A 17,601-nucleotide genomic window follows, 5' to 3' on the forward strand; every position below is an offset into this window, starting at 1 on the left:
ACTAGAGAAAGCCCGCGCACAGCAACGAGACCCAATGCAGCCAAAAATATAAATAAATAAATTATAAAAAAAAAGAAAATCAATATTAAAAAAAGATTTGTGATTATCAGAGGCAGGGAAAGGATGGGGAGGGGAAATTGGATCAGGTGGTCAAAAGGTACAACGTTCCAGATATAACAGAAATAACTACACTAGTGATGTACCGTACAACATAATGACTATAATTAATACTGCTGTATGGTATATTTGAAAGTTGCTAAGAGAGTAGATCCTAAAAGTTCTCATCATAAGGGAAGAAACATTGTTTTATTTAATTTTTTTTGTATCTATATGAGATGATGGATGTTGACTTACTGTGGTAATCATTGCACAATATATGTAAATCAAGCCATTATGCTGTATACCTTAAACTTATACAGTATTGTGTCAATTATATCTCAGTAAAACTAAAAGAAAAATAATAATTGTACGTGACTTGTCTCCTACTACTTACCGTGGCAGATACAGGTAACATAAAGCTTAGGAAATCAAATTTTTAAAAATTGGTTCAATAGTTTTAAATTTTGATAAATATTTACTGAGCACCTGCTGGGTGCAAGGCACAAAGTCCTGGGGCAGGGGTACAAAGATGAATAAGATGTGTACCCTGCTTGAAGAAGTCTGCAGTCTTATAGGGAAGAGGAGACATTGCTATTTATACACACACACACACACACACACACACACACACACAAAGCACACGCACACACACACACACACACACAGTGCAATACAGAATGTGATCCAGGCTATAACAGGTACAAATGCAGTATGATAAGGTTCAGAAGAGAGAGAACGGAATGGGGGAAGAGAACTAATATTTTCTAAACATCTTCCACAGGCCAGGAACCAAGCTAAGTAAATCCTTGATACATATTTTCTCGTGGAAGCCTCAAATAACCCAATAGGTTTTGGGGGTTTTGTTTTCTTTGTTTGCTTTTTGGTTTACAGACACAGAAGCCAACGTTCAGCAAACAGTCCAGTGTTTTACAGTTATTGAGTGGTGAGAGATGGGGTTCAAATTTAGGTCTGTTTGAAGAGGGACAGAATACTTCTTCAAACTGTGGGATCAGGAAAGGCTTCATGAAGAAGCTGGATTTTCTCTTTTCCGTCAGCAGTTCCGAACCATTTTGGGGCCATTCCTTGTGAAATCTGATAAAAGTATGGAAACTTTCTCACAAAAACATATATGCATACTGACACAAATACATTCAAACAATTTCAGAGTGTCCACAATCATCTTACAAAACCCCTTTCCAGTCAATTAGGTCATACTTACTCATGGGAAAAAAGATATTTCAGAAGCTAAACCAACAAAACACTCTACAGACCTTAACTTCCTGTAGCTCCAGTCTCCTATCATTGATCTCTTTCTCCAGCTGGGCTTTCTCTACTTGCATAGCGCCAGCCGTCCGTCCGTGCTGGCCCACCAGCTGCATCATCTTTTCAATCTGTTGCCGCAGGATCTCGACCACTTTGTCCTTCTCTGCCATCTGCAGCTTGAGGGCCTCGCATTCTGTCTGCACGTTTCTGAGGTGAGCCCCTTCATTCTTCAGATGCTGCAGCTCCTGCAGCTTCAAGTCCACCCGGGAGCGCAGCCTCATGATCTCCGAGTTGGTGGCCTCGATGGCTCTCTCTTTCTCCTGGAACGAAGCTGTCAGGTCCAACACAGTCCTCTCGGAGCTCTCCAGGCTCAACTTCTTGGCTGTCAGCTCTTCTACGACTTTGCGGAGCATCTCTTTGGTGGATTCAAGCTGAGCAGTCAAGGAGGACACTTTTTCGAGACTTTCATTCTTTCCCTGAATTGCTGCCATCTGATTGTTAAAGAAGAATTTCATGAATTTAGGCAGACAGACAGAGGTCTCGAGATATGACAAGTTAGCTCAACAACGTGAAATCATGAATCTGACAGTGTCTCAAATTGTTCTGCTGTCAGAACCTCATAGAGACCATAGACTGACATGTGTTAATTAGACCAAGGTGGAGAGGCCTTAATTGAATAATAATGCTCCTCCTCTAGAGTGGTTTTCTAGTGTTGGGAGGAGCTTGGCAAGTTTCCTCTGAGGATGTCTTCCACACCAAGTTAAGTTAGCATAACACTGGCAATAGTGGAGAGTGTGGTAGGATTGAAGACAAACTGCCCTTTCTATTTCCCTCCAACCTGCCCCTTAATTCCGGGGGAAAAACAAAAACAAAAAAAATCTGTTGGAAACCTTCAACCCTGCTGTTCCTCACATCTCCCTATGGTTTGATGCTTTTCTGAAATAAGCAATTACTAGGTTACCAATTTCTAGGTGGAAATGAAAAGGAAAATTGGATGGGAGTTTCATTACACAACAATGGACAAAAACGAGATAAAGCTTAACATTTTAAATTTAACAAGTCGTCAAAAATATAGACATAAACAACAGGTTTTTATAAGTTGCTCACAGAATCCACAACCCTACTTTGGGGGAGACCAAGGAGGAGCCGCCCAGCCCTGCCTGACCTGCCGTTCCATCTGGTCCTGACACTCGCTCTTCATGGCCTTGAGGAGGGCCTCCAGGCGCTGCACCTCCATGTTCCTGTTGTCCAGCTCCTGCCGCAGGTGGTCGATGGTGATGCTGTTGCCTGTGTCCCGGTCCCACAGACGCTTATTCTGTTCCTTCTCGAGACTCAGCTCCTTCTCTCGTTTATGCAGATCAGCCTACAAGAAACGAAGATAAGCTTTTTCCCTAGTATTAAATAATTAAAGTAAAATTCTTATTTTCCTTCCTTACATCATTTTTGGAGTTGCTATGTGATTTGAGAAGCCTTTGATTTTGGAATCTGATTCCCTTTTAATGGCTTGATAAAGAACAATATTTCCTAGAAAAATAACATTTTGTTTACTTGTAATTTCTAGCATTACACCTCAATGGACTAGACCCCAAATAGTATATAATGAAGAGGAAACTACAAATCATCCTGTTACGTTTTGAATTTTCTAACAAAGGCATTATGCTTCACATCAAGTGTACTCCTGTAATAAAGAAAAGCTTGAAGGGACAGCAATAGTAATTTGGTTGACTGCTTCAGAAATAGCAGAATAGTGTCTGGTATTGGGATTGGACGGGCAATTGGGTTGTGGATAGAATACCTCCCTCTTCAGTTACTCAAGAAACACATAGTGAGTGTTGACTGTTGGCAAAAACGCCATAGTCGGAGAAAGAGAAAAAAAAGACACACAGATATTCAGAGAACTTTTCACCCAGAGAGAGATAAATGGACAAATAACTGGAAGTGGCTTTTCACTGAAGAGACAGAGCTAATGAACAGCAGAGAGAAATGATCGAAAAGGAGATCAAATGCTTCAAGATGGCATCTAAGTTGGACCTTGAGAACAGCTTGGAGATGCAGAGATTAGGAAGAAGGGACTAGAAAGACGCACATGGGGTTTGCTTGGAGCACTGGGTGTATGTGGAGAGAAGAGACTGGAAAGGTAAGCTGGGGCCAGATAATAATTGAAAGGCAGGGAGTCTGACTTTATGGGGAGAGTAATTTCTGAGTGGAAGAGAGACACAATCAGAGCTATAGTTTAGAAAGATGAATACAGGCTGGACGGAAGAGGGAAGAAACTAGATTTAGGAACCGAGTGAGGAGATGCTGCCACGCTGCAGGTATGATGAGGGGCTTGGATGAACGGGTAGTGGCAGCAAGAATGAAAAGGAGGGGATGGTTATGAGGACGGTTCAGACATTTAACCTCCAAGATTTTCAAATTAGATATGAGGACACTGGGATACACGCAATAGGAGGGAGAGAAGTGAGGATCATCCCAAGGTTTAGAGCTTCTCTCCCAGTTGCCAGCTCTCCCTTTACCGCACGCTCTTCAAGCCCCCTGTCGGCCTGTCCTCTACCAGCAGAGGGCGCTGTAGCCTCTGCTTAGAGGTCCTATAATAAATATCACACGAAGGGGTACTAACATCTCCTTTCCTAAACTTCTCAGCCTGTCGTACCCCTAAACAAAGGGCAGAATCTGGTTCACTACTCTCAGAATCCTCTTTTCTTTCCTTCTAAAAAAATTTTTTTTACCTGAACTTGCATTTAAATTTTCTTTATACATAATTTGTATGTGTTTTGGATGTTGTTTGGCTTTGAAATGAACACTCAACATTATTTCAATTTAGCAGAACACAGTACCTAATTGAAAGACTATGGGTGTTTGACACATGAAAGAATGCTCAACATCATTAATCATTAGAGAAATGCAAATCAAAACTACAATGAGATATCATCTCACACCAGTCAGAATGGCCATCATCAAAAAATCTAGAAACAATAAATGCTGGAGAGGGTGTGGAGAAAAGGGAACACTCTTGCACTGCTGGTGGGAATGTGAATTGGTTCAGCCACTATGGAGAACAGTATGGAGGCTCCTTAAAAAACTACAAATAGAACTACCATATGACCCAGCAATCCCACTACTGGGCATATACCCTGAGAAAACCAAAATTCAAAAAGAGTCATGTACCAAAATGTTCATGGCAGCTCTATTTACAATAGCCCGGAGATGGAAACAACCTAAGAGCCCATCATCGGATGAATGGATAAAGAAGATGTGGCACATATATACAATGGAATATTACTCAGCCATAAAAAGAAACGAAATTGAGCTATTTGTAATGAGGTGGATAGACCTAGAGTCTGTCATACAGAGTGAAGTAAGTCAGAAAGAAAAAGACAAATACCGTATGCTAACACATATATATGGAATTTAAGGAAAAAAATGTCATGAAGAACCTAGGGGTAAAGCAGGAATAAAGACGCAGACCTCCTAGAGAACGGACTTGAGGTTATGGGGAGGGGGAAGGGTGAGCTGTGACAGGGCGAGAGAGAGTCATGGGCATATACACACTAACAAACGTAGTAAGGTAGATAGCTAGTGGGAAGCAGCCGCATGGCACAGGGATATTGGCTTGGTGCTTTGTGACAGCCTGGAGGGGTGGGATAGGGAGGGTGGGAGGGAGGGAGACGCAAGAGGGAAGACATATGGGAACATATGTATATGTATAACTGATTCACTTTGTTATAAAGCAGAAACTAACAAACCATTGTAAAGCAATTATACCCCAATAAAGATGTTAAAAAAAAAAAAGCAAATAGAACTTCTGGAATGAAAAAAATATAATTGTTTAAAAATACTCAATAAACTGTCATAAAACAAAAAAAAAAAGAAAAGAAAGACTATGGGTGTTTGAAGATCGGCTTCACCTAACTTTTAAGCCCTAACAGTTCTGCTTAAAGTATAGAATACTATATTTTATATGTAAAACTTGAGTAGTGTCTAGGATATTGTGCTGTGTATAAATGTACAACTATGTTGTAAAATTTGTAATTTTACAAATGAAACTAGTTTTGTGAACTATTGTGGTAAAGATTTCCCAGAATTAATCTCATTCATATTTCAAATCATCAACTTGCCAAGAGCTTTTGAAGTTTATCGTCCAGATTTCCAGATTCCTCACTGAACTGATCACGTTCCGTCCGTGCTTCCATTAGTTCTGAGTTCGCAAGAACTAACTGCTTCTCCAGCTCTTCTATCTAAAAGGAAAGCACAAATCAGTCTGGCTACGTCAATGAGTAATATAAAATAAATAGAGTCTTTGGAAAACAAATGGTATTATGTTGGGGCAATGGTATTATTTGGGGGGCAAAAATAAAGTTTATTGTGATGTATTTTGCGAAGTTTTCTAAACTTAAGATCTATGTAGAATTTAGCCAGACAAACGGACCAAAATGAAATACTTGGTACTGTTGGGTGAAGCCATGGTCTGTAATGCATCAATCTCATTTTCACACTATTCAAGATTTATCTTCTGTGAATATGTGTTCTATAATTTGGTATTTAAGGAAGCTTGATGTAGCATAAATAACATTCTGCAGAGCCCACGTAAATTAACTATATTATACTTAGAAGAGCTATTTTGTTTCAGAATATTAGTGTCAGTAATAAAAGGCATTGAATATAAAAGAATAAATGGTAACAACAAGTTTATAGTTACTGTCATTATTATATAATCACCCTAGTTTGCAAGAATAAGTGAAGTTATATTACAATCCTCAATTCCTATGACTATAAAATGGGATAAGAATACCAATTTTAAAGGATTGTTATAGGTGTAGTTTTCTCTTACAGACGGGCAGCTGTTTCATCTGTGTGACTGCATTTCTATGACATATGCCAGAAGGGCCATAGCTGCTAACAGCATCCCTACAGCTCTTAACCTGGAGGTGCAGTGCAGGCTAGAAGGTTAAGGTCTCAGACAACGTAGATTCTGGGTTTAGATTCCGGCACAGCTGTACAAACTCATAACTTAGACACAGATATTAAAATAATGAAAAACTACTGATACTTAGTGATATGTAGTAATCCCTGATCTTTAATGTGATGCCTACAATAATATTTCGTCATCCACTTTTCAGTAATAACAAATCTTTCATGTCTGCACAAATGTTACACATCCCTTCTTACTGCTAAGGCATCTATTGAACAGGCTTCCAAATCTACTGTCAAGGATAAAACTTATTGATTGGTTTGGACGCAACTGTGATTAAACCTTCTTAAAGAACATATGAGCAAGACTAACTTTTTCTTAATGACTATTTTAAACTGGACTAAGTTCATTTAAGATCTTCATTTATTAATTCAGCACACACTCATTAAGCACATTATATATAAACACATATATGCAACTATCTCTTTGATAAATGGTAAGTATGAATACTTAGAAGTTATCTGTGTGTGTGTGTATATATATATATATATATATATATCTTTATACATACATACATACATGACTTAAGAAAATACTAATACAGGACTATCAAACAGGTTCAAATTCAACAGAGTAGTATTACAGCCTATAGGGACTGGAATATAAATTTTAATATATACATTGGATATATTTTAAAACTGACTCTGTATTTGACTGCATGTTATATATAAAAAAAGTATTTCACAGGAATTAGATAAAACAAAACATGAGGTGACCGAATGAAATGTGCTCAGAGATTCTCATAATCCTATAAAGAAGTACTTTCACTCTTGTGCTCCTTTGGGGACATACACAGAAAAAAGCCCTACAACAATTCACCCTCTGTGGCACAAGTAGCTTCCCAAGATAAATGAATGAATAATGTCAGTTGATATAACCTCTTCAGCTCTTTTATTATTGGGAAAGACTAACTCAGCACACTTAGTAAAGACAGTAGGAGTAGTTAGGAAAAAACCCATACACTTTCACTTTGGGTAGACAAATGTGATCAGACAGGAAATGTGATCTTACTAAGAGTCAAACACCTTGGGTTCTGAACCAGCTTCTGTCACATAAGCTCTCTGAGCCTATAATTTGAGTCTAAATTATACATTTTTCACCAATAATTTGAAAAGAGTATTCTAGATGATCTTTTAAATTCCTTTCAATTCTGCTACTAATACTTTTTAACACAAGAAGAACAGTATTAATGAAGCTGAAATTCTATCTTTTCCACCTGTCTTTGGAAACAAAATATGGTCAAAGGAACCATATTCTGAGCTATAAATTTAACAAGAACACTTTCCACTTGAAAAGTTACTCGTATGACTAAAACAAACATCTTCTACTCCTAGTCTGGTGTTTCTGTCTTTGAGCAAAGTATTTGTATATGCGCTTTAAAACCTTCAATTAAGACTTGCTATTTTATGTCTGTTTTCACTTTTTAAGAAACCCTGGGTAACCATTTGATGTTAAAATCTATAAGGCCAAAATTTTAAAAAGAAAAGAAAAAGAGTCAACTCGTAACTTTCTAAGTATCAGAAGTTCCTCCAGACCCCTGCAGGAACACTTGTTTTGTAGTTGTCAGTACTGACTCAACTGCTATAGCTCTGCTTTTACCTTTCACTTTTTAGAGTAAAAATATTTATATTAATTAATCATTCAAAAAGATAAATGGAGAGTGAAAGGGAAAACCATTGAAGTAGCAGCTGAGCTGATACAAACCGCTGTTAAAAACACTATAAAGAAAAGCCTTTTAAAATGTCCAGAATAAATACTGACATCTGAGATATAGTAAAGGTTTTTTCTTTTTCTTTGTAAATAGCAGCACTGGTTTTCCCTTTCACCATCTATGAATCTACTTTTTGTTTTGGATCACTGGACAAATCGGTACTGGGATCTCATTCTAAATCTTACAGTGATTTTAGGTATCACCAATCATGCCAAATTGTATCTTTTGTTTTCTGTGCTCAAAAAGACACAGTTATGGGGTAATAAGGGATGCTGCAGGTGAGCATGGAGGTGCATTGGCAGAACTATGCAAAGAGGTTTGCACAGAATCTTCCCGCACAGTAGATAGCTCCAGCCAGTGCTACTAAATCTTTACTTTTTGAGTATGAAATTCAGCCCCAAATGCTTTCAAAGTAGGAAAAATAAACTTAGAATCAAGATCATGAGATATTTGTGTTGTCAAAAAGCGAAAGCTAAGAGTAAAGCCAAATCTATAGAGCCAATAGTGACAGCTTCTACTGGTCCCATGTCGTAAAGGGGAATTCTGGAGGTTCTCCTAAAATGGAAAGAGAAGAATAGAAAACACATTACAGCAAAACACTTTTGTATGTCTGAAGGCTACGTCTAAAATGTTCTTTGAAACACAATTTCTATTTTCATCAATATGATCTGAAGAGAAACACTGCCCTCCTAAACAAGTTTTCTCTAAACTTATGCATTTTAGTTGGGAAAGTTTTGTTCAGACCTGTCATCAGTTTTTTAAAAATAATAAATACTTTTTTTCTGAAGGAATCTGACCTCAGGAGAAAATAGTAATACTGCCTGCCTCTCATAAAATATGTTGATGTATAATATCAACATACCCTTATAAGTCTCTTTTCTCAGAAACCTCACTTTTAATCATAGCTTTTAAGTATTTTTTCCTTATTGTTATTTGGACAGGATATACGAAAATGTGCACTGAAGCAGTGGAAAATAAAATATATTTTAAAGTTTTAATAGGCTTTAGCAATGTAAAGTCAAGGTACATGAAAAATAAAAGAAATTAACAAAAGAATCTGTCTTTAAAAATTCTATATTCGATTTATTACAACAAAAACATTTCATAACAATAGAATTTTTCATGAACCCAAACTGAAATACTTTTGCTAACTTGCTTGATCTTCTTTGCTCAGTTATGCCATGTATTATTATTATTATTTTTTTGTGTGTGTGGTACGCTGGCCTCTCACTGTTGTGGCCTCTCCCGTTGCGGAGCACAGGCTCCGGACGCGCAGGCTCAGCGGCCATGGCTCACGGGCCCAGCCGCTCCGCGGCATGTGGGATCCTCCCGGACCGGGGCACGAACCCGTGTCCCCTGCATCGGCAGGCGGACTCTCAACCACTGCGCCACCAGGGAAGCCCTACCATGTATTATTAATGCCTTTCAGGTCAGAGTATATTCAAATCTATATTTACATGGCAGGGTAATCATCTCTCAGTGTTCCCTCACTAAAGGGAGTTACTGTTAAGAGATCCTTGTTAGCCATCATCTAGGTGCCAACTCAGTTAGGTTCAATATGCTTTATTAGAAGTCTCAACGATCTGGATTAAAATTAATTAAACTAATATGCCCCCCTTATTTCCAATAATGTTGACTGTTTAAGACTGTCGAAATTCTTGGTGATCCATTGTTTACATTAGAGCAAAGTAAGACAATGATTTTAGTATTATGTTTGTATCGATATGACCTCAAAACACTCATATAAAAGGTTTGCAGTCATTCATCTGGATGCTTATGCTTCTAGAATGCTAAAGAGATAGACGTTTATAAAACCAAAAACTATTTTTGTATTGTTTACATGTCAGTATTTGTTAAAATTTCCTACCATGCCCAAACTTAGAGTTGATCAGCATGATGCTATATATCAGACCATGTGCAGATTAGCAATGGGTGATAGCTTATGAAGGGGTCATCTTTCCAAGCAACATTACAAATGGAAAGCTGTATCAATTTCAAATTATGTAAGACAAACAGGTGAGTTGAGTTTTATTTAGTACTTCGTGGCTTTTCAAAGGGTTTGTCAATAAACAATGAATAGTCTTTTCAAAATGGTTTGAGTATGATGAATATCGGTTATTGTACCGTACTATAGTACAGCAGCTCTCCTATTTCCTTTCTCACTGTTGGATCGTCAGTGCTCAGCTCGGCCAAGGTGCCTACCTCCACTCAACCTGAGTAGTAAAGTAAAGCATCTTTCTACCCCATGCTGTATTGAAATCATTACCATCCTATAGGGTGAGATCAAGGCCTTTTGTGTAGGCTTGATCTGCCCAGAATGGGTTCGATCGATATTCCTGCTATCAATCTTCAGGGGAAAAGTTCACCCTGAGGAAAGAAACTAGAACACAAAAAGCAGGCCTCAGAGAAGCAGTAAAGAGCAAATATTTCTCTCTGGGCTTTTGTTTCTTGGGTTTAGCCTTTAAGAAGTCTAAGGTTCCTCAAGGCTGCTTCCAGGTGGCTGTTGTTGAAATGACCTTGATACAAGAATCTAGGCCACGAGCTAAGGAAGAGGTCTTGGAGAGCAGTGTTATTCACACTGCAACCCAGCAGTGAAAAACGAAGTCAACTTAGTGACCATCAAATCAGTATCTGAAGAAAACAGAAAAGAGCCAGCGTCTTAAGTAATAGGGGTAAGTATTGTTTTGTGAAGTGTGCTTCAGTTGTACGTGTGTACTAGATTATATGGTAAACTATATTTCTTGCTGTGGGTAGTGATCAAAAATGTTTGAAAGTCCCTGTAGAGGATCCAAATCTCATAACTGAGATTATATAGTTTCATGCTACTCTTTATTGTTTAGACTTTTATAGTAAATTCATGTCTAAATTTTCCATTCTTCTTTCAGCCGTGCCACAACGAATTAAAGTTGAGGTCTTTAAAGTTGAGAACCGAGGAGAAACAGCCCCCTCCTGTGGCCAGCAAATGGGTGACAGTGGTAATTACAGGAGGGGTTGCTCAAAGGCAGGAAAATATCTGGAAGAGTTAGTGCTGCAATATTCAATTGCTTCTTCCCATAAGGAGCTTTTTTCTTGTACTGTTACCCTGTAGAACTGGATTATTTTATAAAGAAAATCTGGCAGCTTCCTTATACTCTATTTCTTCCCAATCAACTAAGGAGTAGGAAATTAACTACAAGTGGTTAGAACTGTAGGTTCTCTTGTAGGCAGGATGATTATACGTAGAATTTATCTTCCAGACTAGGACATTTTGGAGATGAAAGGTGGCATTCACAAAACAGGACACTACTTTGTGTCCTTGAAATTAACAAAAACCTAAGCTCCAGAAAAATGGTTGATAATGATAACGAATAGCTTGTCTTTAGCTATAGACAGGGAGAGAACAGAATATTGTAGTAAATATTAATATCTAGTTTTAATAGGAACTGTGTGATGAGAAATGAAGATTTAGCTTCCTAATTATTTTTTATTCGGCCTAATCTTGAAGGGAACTCAGTTTGCTAGCCGCACAATGATTAATAAGGAGGAGCTGAAGTAAGAGAGGAGGTTAGGCCCCAAAACGTTCAGTGGTCGGGGAGACCAGTTGGTACCAAAGTACCTGCTAAAGCTAAGCCTTGTAAAAGTAACTAAAATGGCCTTATTATTCACTTTTTAGAAACTTACTTGAAGGATGCAAAAAACTTTTCTAAGAATCAATTAATTTGAGCAAACAACTTAAAAACTGTTTTTCTATAGTGATTTAACACGTAGCTATTTAGCACCCATCTTATAAACTGCTTTTAATTTTAAATGATTGCTTTGATTCCTCATTTTCAAATAAACCATTAAAAACTATATAACTGATTCTGTGTATAATAGTCGCTGGAAGCAGAGCAGCAAAATCTAAACTCACTTTGTCTTCATATATCCTTTTGGCTTCCCTTAATTCAGAACGTAGCTGAGAAACAGTAGATTCCAGGTCACTGAGTTGACGCATATACATTGAATTTTGGTTTCTTGCTTGTTCTCTAAAAAGGGTTTAAAAGGGGAATAACAGCAAATAGCAGACTAAGAATAAGTGTGATACCTAAGGGTTCTCTAGCTTTTAGATACTTCCACTAATTATTTAATATGGCATTATTAGGCCAATAGTCTTTTATTTTCCAAAACTGCTTATTAAAAGATTAAGTTCAAAAATGTTAACTGTTAAAGGTAGGTGATGTATACATAGGAGTTCATTATACAATTTTCTCTATACCTTTGTGTACGACTGAAAATGTCCATATAAAAAGTTTCAACACAGGAGCTCAAACTATAAAGTTATTTATATGTATATATATATAATTTATGTATATTTATACATACACACACACATATATAGTGTGTGTTTGTTTTATCCTATCAGTTGAAATGTAGACAATATCTAAAACATCCCGTCCCAAGAGGCCCAAATACTTGCCCTAATACTTGTGATATGGTTATAAAGTATTATCTACATGTTAAGTAATCTTTTCTGTTTCTTTGAATGTTAGAAAAGTTTTACTTTCCTGTAGAATCAATTATTAAGTAATTTTTTAAAAGATCTTAGAACAAAAAATTGATAAAAATAAAAAGAAGATAAATGACTATCAATTTCAAACCACCAGGACACACATACTGAATGATTTCCAGTTGACTTTGGATACTACTGGCTTGGCTCCGAGCACTGCTAGCTTTCTCAGTAAGTCCTGCTTTTTCAATTTCATATTCACTGATTAACTGCTCAATCCTATAAAAAGAATGTGGTGATTGTTATTTGATACAGATGTTGCCTGACAATGAATTATTCTAAATATTAATGATTGTCAACACTCTCAAATTTAGTATTTTGTTTTAGCTTTGAATATGCTATTCTTTTTGTAACAAGTATGTAAATTAGATCCAGAATCCTTTATCCAAGTCCTTTGGGGGCAGTTAGGTTTTAGCATTCAGATTTTTTTTTTTAAATTTTACAGTGGTGATAAATAACAGTACTAAATATCATGTGACACCCCCAGAGAGATCTAGGGAAGTGTCCTAGAAGCCAGACATTACTAACACAACAGTAGGTTTTTAAATATTCACGGTAACTCATAAAGACTATAAAAAGCTTTACATTAGCTCAGGCTTTCCCAACAAATGAGTGACAAAGACTCTAACCTTGACCAAGCTTTAGTCAGACTCCTCTCGGCAGTCTGTGCCTCCAGCCCACTTAGTAAGAAGCCCAGGCTTAGTATGAAGCTCGCTAAGTCCGTTTAGTAAGAAGCCTCTCACCTCGACGCCTCCTCCTAGCAATTTTCTATCCACTGAACCCCTCACCCTGCTTCTTGGCTATGAATCTCCGTTTGCCCTTGTATTGGGAGTTGAGCCTCATCACTCTCTAACGCAAACTCCTGTTGCAACAGTCTTCAATAAGGTCTTCCCTACTTTTTAAACACGTGTCAGAATAATTTTTTCTTTAACGTGAGTTTGCCACAAATCTATGAAAAAAGGATTCTGTGCTTTAGAGCTTTATAGATTTTGGAATTGCTGATGAGAGATTATAGACTTGTGGTATAGTTTCACTACGATCTTCTATACCAGTGTTCCCCAACCTTTTTGGCACCAGGGACTGGTTTCATGGAAGATAAGTTTTCCATGGACTGGGGCTGCGGGGGAGGAATGGTTTGGGGATGATTCAGGTGCATTACATTTATTATGCACTTTATTTCTATTATTACTACATTGTAATATATAATGAAATAATTATACAACTCACCATAATACAGAATCAGTGGGATCCCTGAGCTTGTTTTCCAATTGATTTATTATGGTCCCTGTGCAGTCAAACCTCTCTGCTAATGATAATCTGTATTTGCAGCCGCTCCCCAGCGCTAGCATCACCGCCTCGGCTCCACCTCAGATCATCAGGCATTAGATTCTCACAAGGAGCACGCAACCTAGATCTCTCGCATGCGAGGTTCACAGTAGGGTTTGCGCTCCTATGAGAATCTGATGCCACGGCAGATCTGACAGGAGGCGGGGCTCAGGCGGTAATGCGAGCCATGGGGAGCGGCTGTAAATACAGATGAAGCTTCACTCGCTCACAACCACTCACCTCCTGCTGTGCAGCCCAGTTCCTAACAGGCCACAGACCACTATCAGTCCGTGGCCCAGGGGTTGGAGACCCCTGTTCTATACCTCAGAAACCTACCTATTTTGATGTTGTTGAAGTAGTAGCTCTATTTTGTTCTGTGATTCAGATTTCAGTGTTTCAAGCTGATCCTCTACCTGGTTATAATAAAGAGATACTGATTTAGGAATTGGTAAATCTAAAGCTTGGAAAATTTAGAGATTTTCCAACAAAAGGAATGCCTTAGAAAGATGCAAACAGAAGCAATGCTAAAATCAGATACATTCTATCGCTGTATTTTATTAGACCTTTTACGTTGGCTACACTCTCACGTAACTACACAGATAAGTCGAGTTAGTTCCCATTATTCACAAAGATCATTGTGGAAGTAACTTCTGCTATTTTAGAGAACAAAAATGAGACCTTGGCTTACTTTGAAGAGTTTCAAAAATTGTATGCCTAATACTATTGTCTTAATGAGTTTTAATACAATATGGATGGAGTGTTCTCACCACTTACTGGAAATATCCTCCCTTTAAGATAAGAAATCTCTGTGTCTAATTCTCTTAGGATTTTACTAATAGCTGAGCCCATGCTGCGGAAGTGGATGGTAGACATGCTGTCATGGTCATATATTTTCTTGCCTGAGGCTTCTTCAAAGTCAACTAGGACTGATCGAATTTCTTGAAGCACTCGCTCATGACCAAGCATCGTCTTTCTTAGCTGCTCTATCTGTGTGTTGCTGTCTTTCAGCATATCATCCTTAAGGCATTTGGCAGCTTCAAGTTCATGAATGGTATTTTGAAGCTGATTTCTTAAATCCTCCTGGGACTGACTCTCTCTTCGTCTAGGAAATAAATGAAAGAGAAGAAATAATACTGATAAAACTCAGATTCACACAAGTGATTTTACACTACAAAGAGTAAAACTTTAAGATAATATCAGGTAACGAATCCCAACCTGATGTCAGCCATGGCATCCCTCTCCATCTGCATCTCTTTAAGTTTTGTTTGCAAACCAATGACTGACTGTCTTAAGTAAAATGTTTGTTTCTCATGCAATTCATTGCTCTGAAAAAAAAAAAAAAGTCCTGCAAATTAGTTTTCATTAGAGGAACGTATTTCCTTATAGCTAATAATTTCCAAAAATCTATATATCAATGATTTATTTTTATGTGTACTTCCTTCCCCCTTCACCATTGTTGGGGGCCTAATTAATCATTTCTCACCTAGGTTTTTTGAATACCTTAGTCTCACTGTCTCAACCTTGCCCTCTTTCAATCCATTCACGTTACAACCAAAACACCGTTCCTAGAACAAATCTGACTCTGGTTCAAGACAGAGATAGAAATAAACTCTATTCCCGAGGACATGAGAATTGGTGGAAATTGTGTATATAGAAAAGTCAACCTCTGCCTCCAACTGACTTAAAAAACTTGGCAGCTTTTTAAGACAGACAACTACCATTCAAAAATCAAGGTGTTCTACTACAAAGAAATTCACAAAGATCTCAAAATCAGGCACTGAGCGATCTCCCAGCACAATGGTTGATGCCCCACCTAATTATCCCAAAGTAAAGCCATCAAGTTCTGCCCTCAGGGAGACTGCCATCAGTTTTTTTACTGTTCATTCTTGAGTATGAACAAAAAGCCAAAAACCACTGAACACTTGAAGGAAGATTACAAAATAAAAAAGAGACCAAGATTAAACAAATGAGCAAATACTCAGGAAAAAAGATCCAAAGAAACAAAAAGAGATAATGCAACAGTGGAAGAACACTTCCAAAAACTTGTATTGCAGAGAAGTTTGAGAGACATTTTTGCTGTAAAGTAAGAACAGGACACTGTGTCAGAGAAGTGATCAGAGGAGAAGAGAGAGTTCTTAGAAATTAAAAATATGGTTGCAAACTAAAAAGTTGCAATAGAAATGATGGAAGTCAAGAAATGCATCCCAAAAGTAAAAAAGTAGACAAAAATTTTGAAAGAAAAGGTAAGAGATTTAGAGGTTCAACCTAGGAGCTAATATCTGACTAACAGGAGCTTCAGAAAGAGAGAATTGAGAAAACAGAAAAAAACTATCAAAGAAAAAAGAAACCAAAAAAACCTGAATTCCTCAAAGCTGAAGGGCACAAATCTGCAGGCCAAAAGGGTCCACTGAGTCCCTTTTGGTACTAGCACAGGGAAGGAAAAAACAAAAATCCACACTTAAGAACATCATAGTGGAATTTCAGAGATAAAGACCCTAAAGTTTCCAAAGGTGGACCCCAATTAAGTGAAAACATATCATCTGCAAAGGAACAAGAATCAGATAGACATCTTCTCAGTCTGTGCAAGGGCACACAATATTTTCAAAGGACGGAGAGAAAATAACTTTCAGCTTTATCCAGCTTAAGTCATTATCAGAATGAAAAAATTCATATAATGTATGTCCCATATACTTCTTAAAAGTTTCTAAAGATGTGTTTTGACTAAATGAAGAAATAAATCAACAAAGAGGAAAAGAGAAAACAGTGAATCCTGGAAATCATGAATTCAACCAGGAAAGCAGTGATAGGAAACCCAAGAAAATATCTATACAGCAGACCTAAGAAGAAACTCATCGAGACTAGACAGAAGAACTCCTAAAGGGTCCTGGGTTAAAGGAGGTTTGATAGAAAACCTATATAATAATTTTTTAATGAGGATATGATAAAGGTAAATATCAACAGTATAAGGAAAAAGCAAGGCAATTAGGAACCACAGGAAAAACAAACATTACACAGGAAAGGAAATATAATAGGTTACTACCTAATTCTGCAGTTGACAATGTTTATATAGTCAATATAAGGTAAGATCCTTTACCTTCTTTTCTAATAGTCCAGGTGAACGGCTAGAGTAGTCTGAACTTTGGATGGTAACAGTGGAAATGAAAACATTTCCATATTTGAGAAATATATGTGGTACACTGGATGGACTTGGTAGTAAAGTGGATGTCAGGGAAAATGAAGAGGTATCAGGAATGAATCAGGTTTTTGCCCTGTGCAACAATATAAATGTGGCACCATATACAGCTAGAAGAAAGGTTTGGGGGAAAGATCAGGTATGCAACTGGAAATGTTGAGTTTATGGAGCCTGAGAAACATTTCAAGTAGAAATGTCCAGTAGGAACACAGGTACACTAACTGGTGTGGAGACCAGTTAAGAGGTCTGACCAGAAATGTAAACTGAACATTCACTTATATATAAATGGCAACAGAAGCTATGGGAATCACTATTACTGTCTATGGAGGGTTTTGCTGGAATAAGAAACTGAAAAAGAATGAGCTGGAGGAAAATCAGGAGAGTGTGTTTCCATGAGACCTAAGAGAAAAGAGCACTTCAAGAGGAAGAGAATTGTCATGTGTGTCAAATGTTGTTGGAAAGTCAAGTAAGACAAGGAATGTAAAGGATTGATTAGATTTAGCATCACCGCT

At 37.6% G+C, this 17,601-nt stretch overlaps 1 protein-coding gene across 9 annotated transcripts in view; it reads right to left on the reverse strand.

Moving 5' to 3' along the window:
• CCDC158 (coiled-coil domain containing 158) overlaps window positions 1–17,601 on the reverse strand; it is a 98,457-nt gene that overhangs the window by 57,142 nt on the left and 23,714 nt on the right. For 8 of the 9 annotated variants that reach the window (XM_079920961.1, XM_079920957.1, XM_079920956.1 and 5 more), the window contains 8 exons: window positions 15,112–15,221; window positions 14,671–14,998; window positions 14,233–14,309; window positions 12,679–12,789; window positions 11,935–12,049; window positions 5,481–5,600; window positions 2,528–2,725; window positions 1,371–1,853 (listed from right to left, as the gene is read on the reverse strand). In XM_079920961.1, the coding sequence (XP_079777087.1) occupies window positions 1,371–1,853; window positions 2,528–2,725; window positions 5,481–5,600; window positions 11,935–12,049; window positions 12,679–12,789; window positions 14,233–14,309; window positions 14,671–14,998; window positions 15,112–15,221 (1,542 nt within the window). Of the gene's footprint in view, window positions 1–1,370; window positions 1,854–2,527; window positions 2,726–5,480; window positions 5,601–6,633; window positions 8,601–11,934; window positions 12,050–12,678; window positions 12,790–14,232; window positions 14,310–14,670; window positions 14,999–15,111; window positions 15,222–17,601 lie in introns of those variants that run through there. The other variant, XM_079920962.1, reaches the window with a different exon arrangement.

Source organism: Stenella coeruleoalba, assembly GCF_951394435.1.
Source record: "Stenella coeruleoalba genome assembly, chromosome: 4".
Taxonomy (NCBI): domain Eukaryota; kingdom Metazoa; phylum Chordata; class Mammalia; order Artiodactyla; family Delphinidae; genus Stenella; species Stenella coeruleoalba.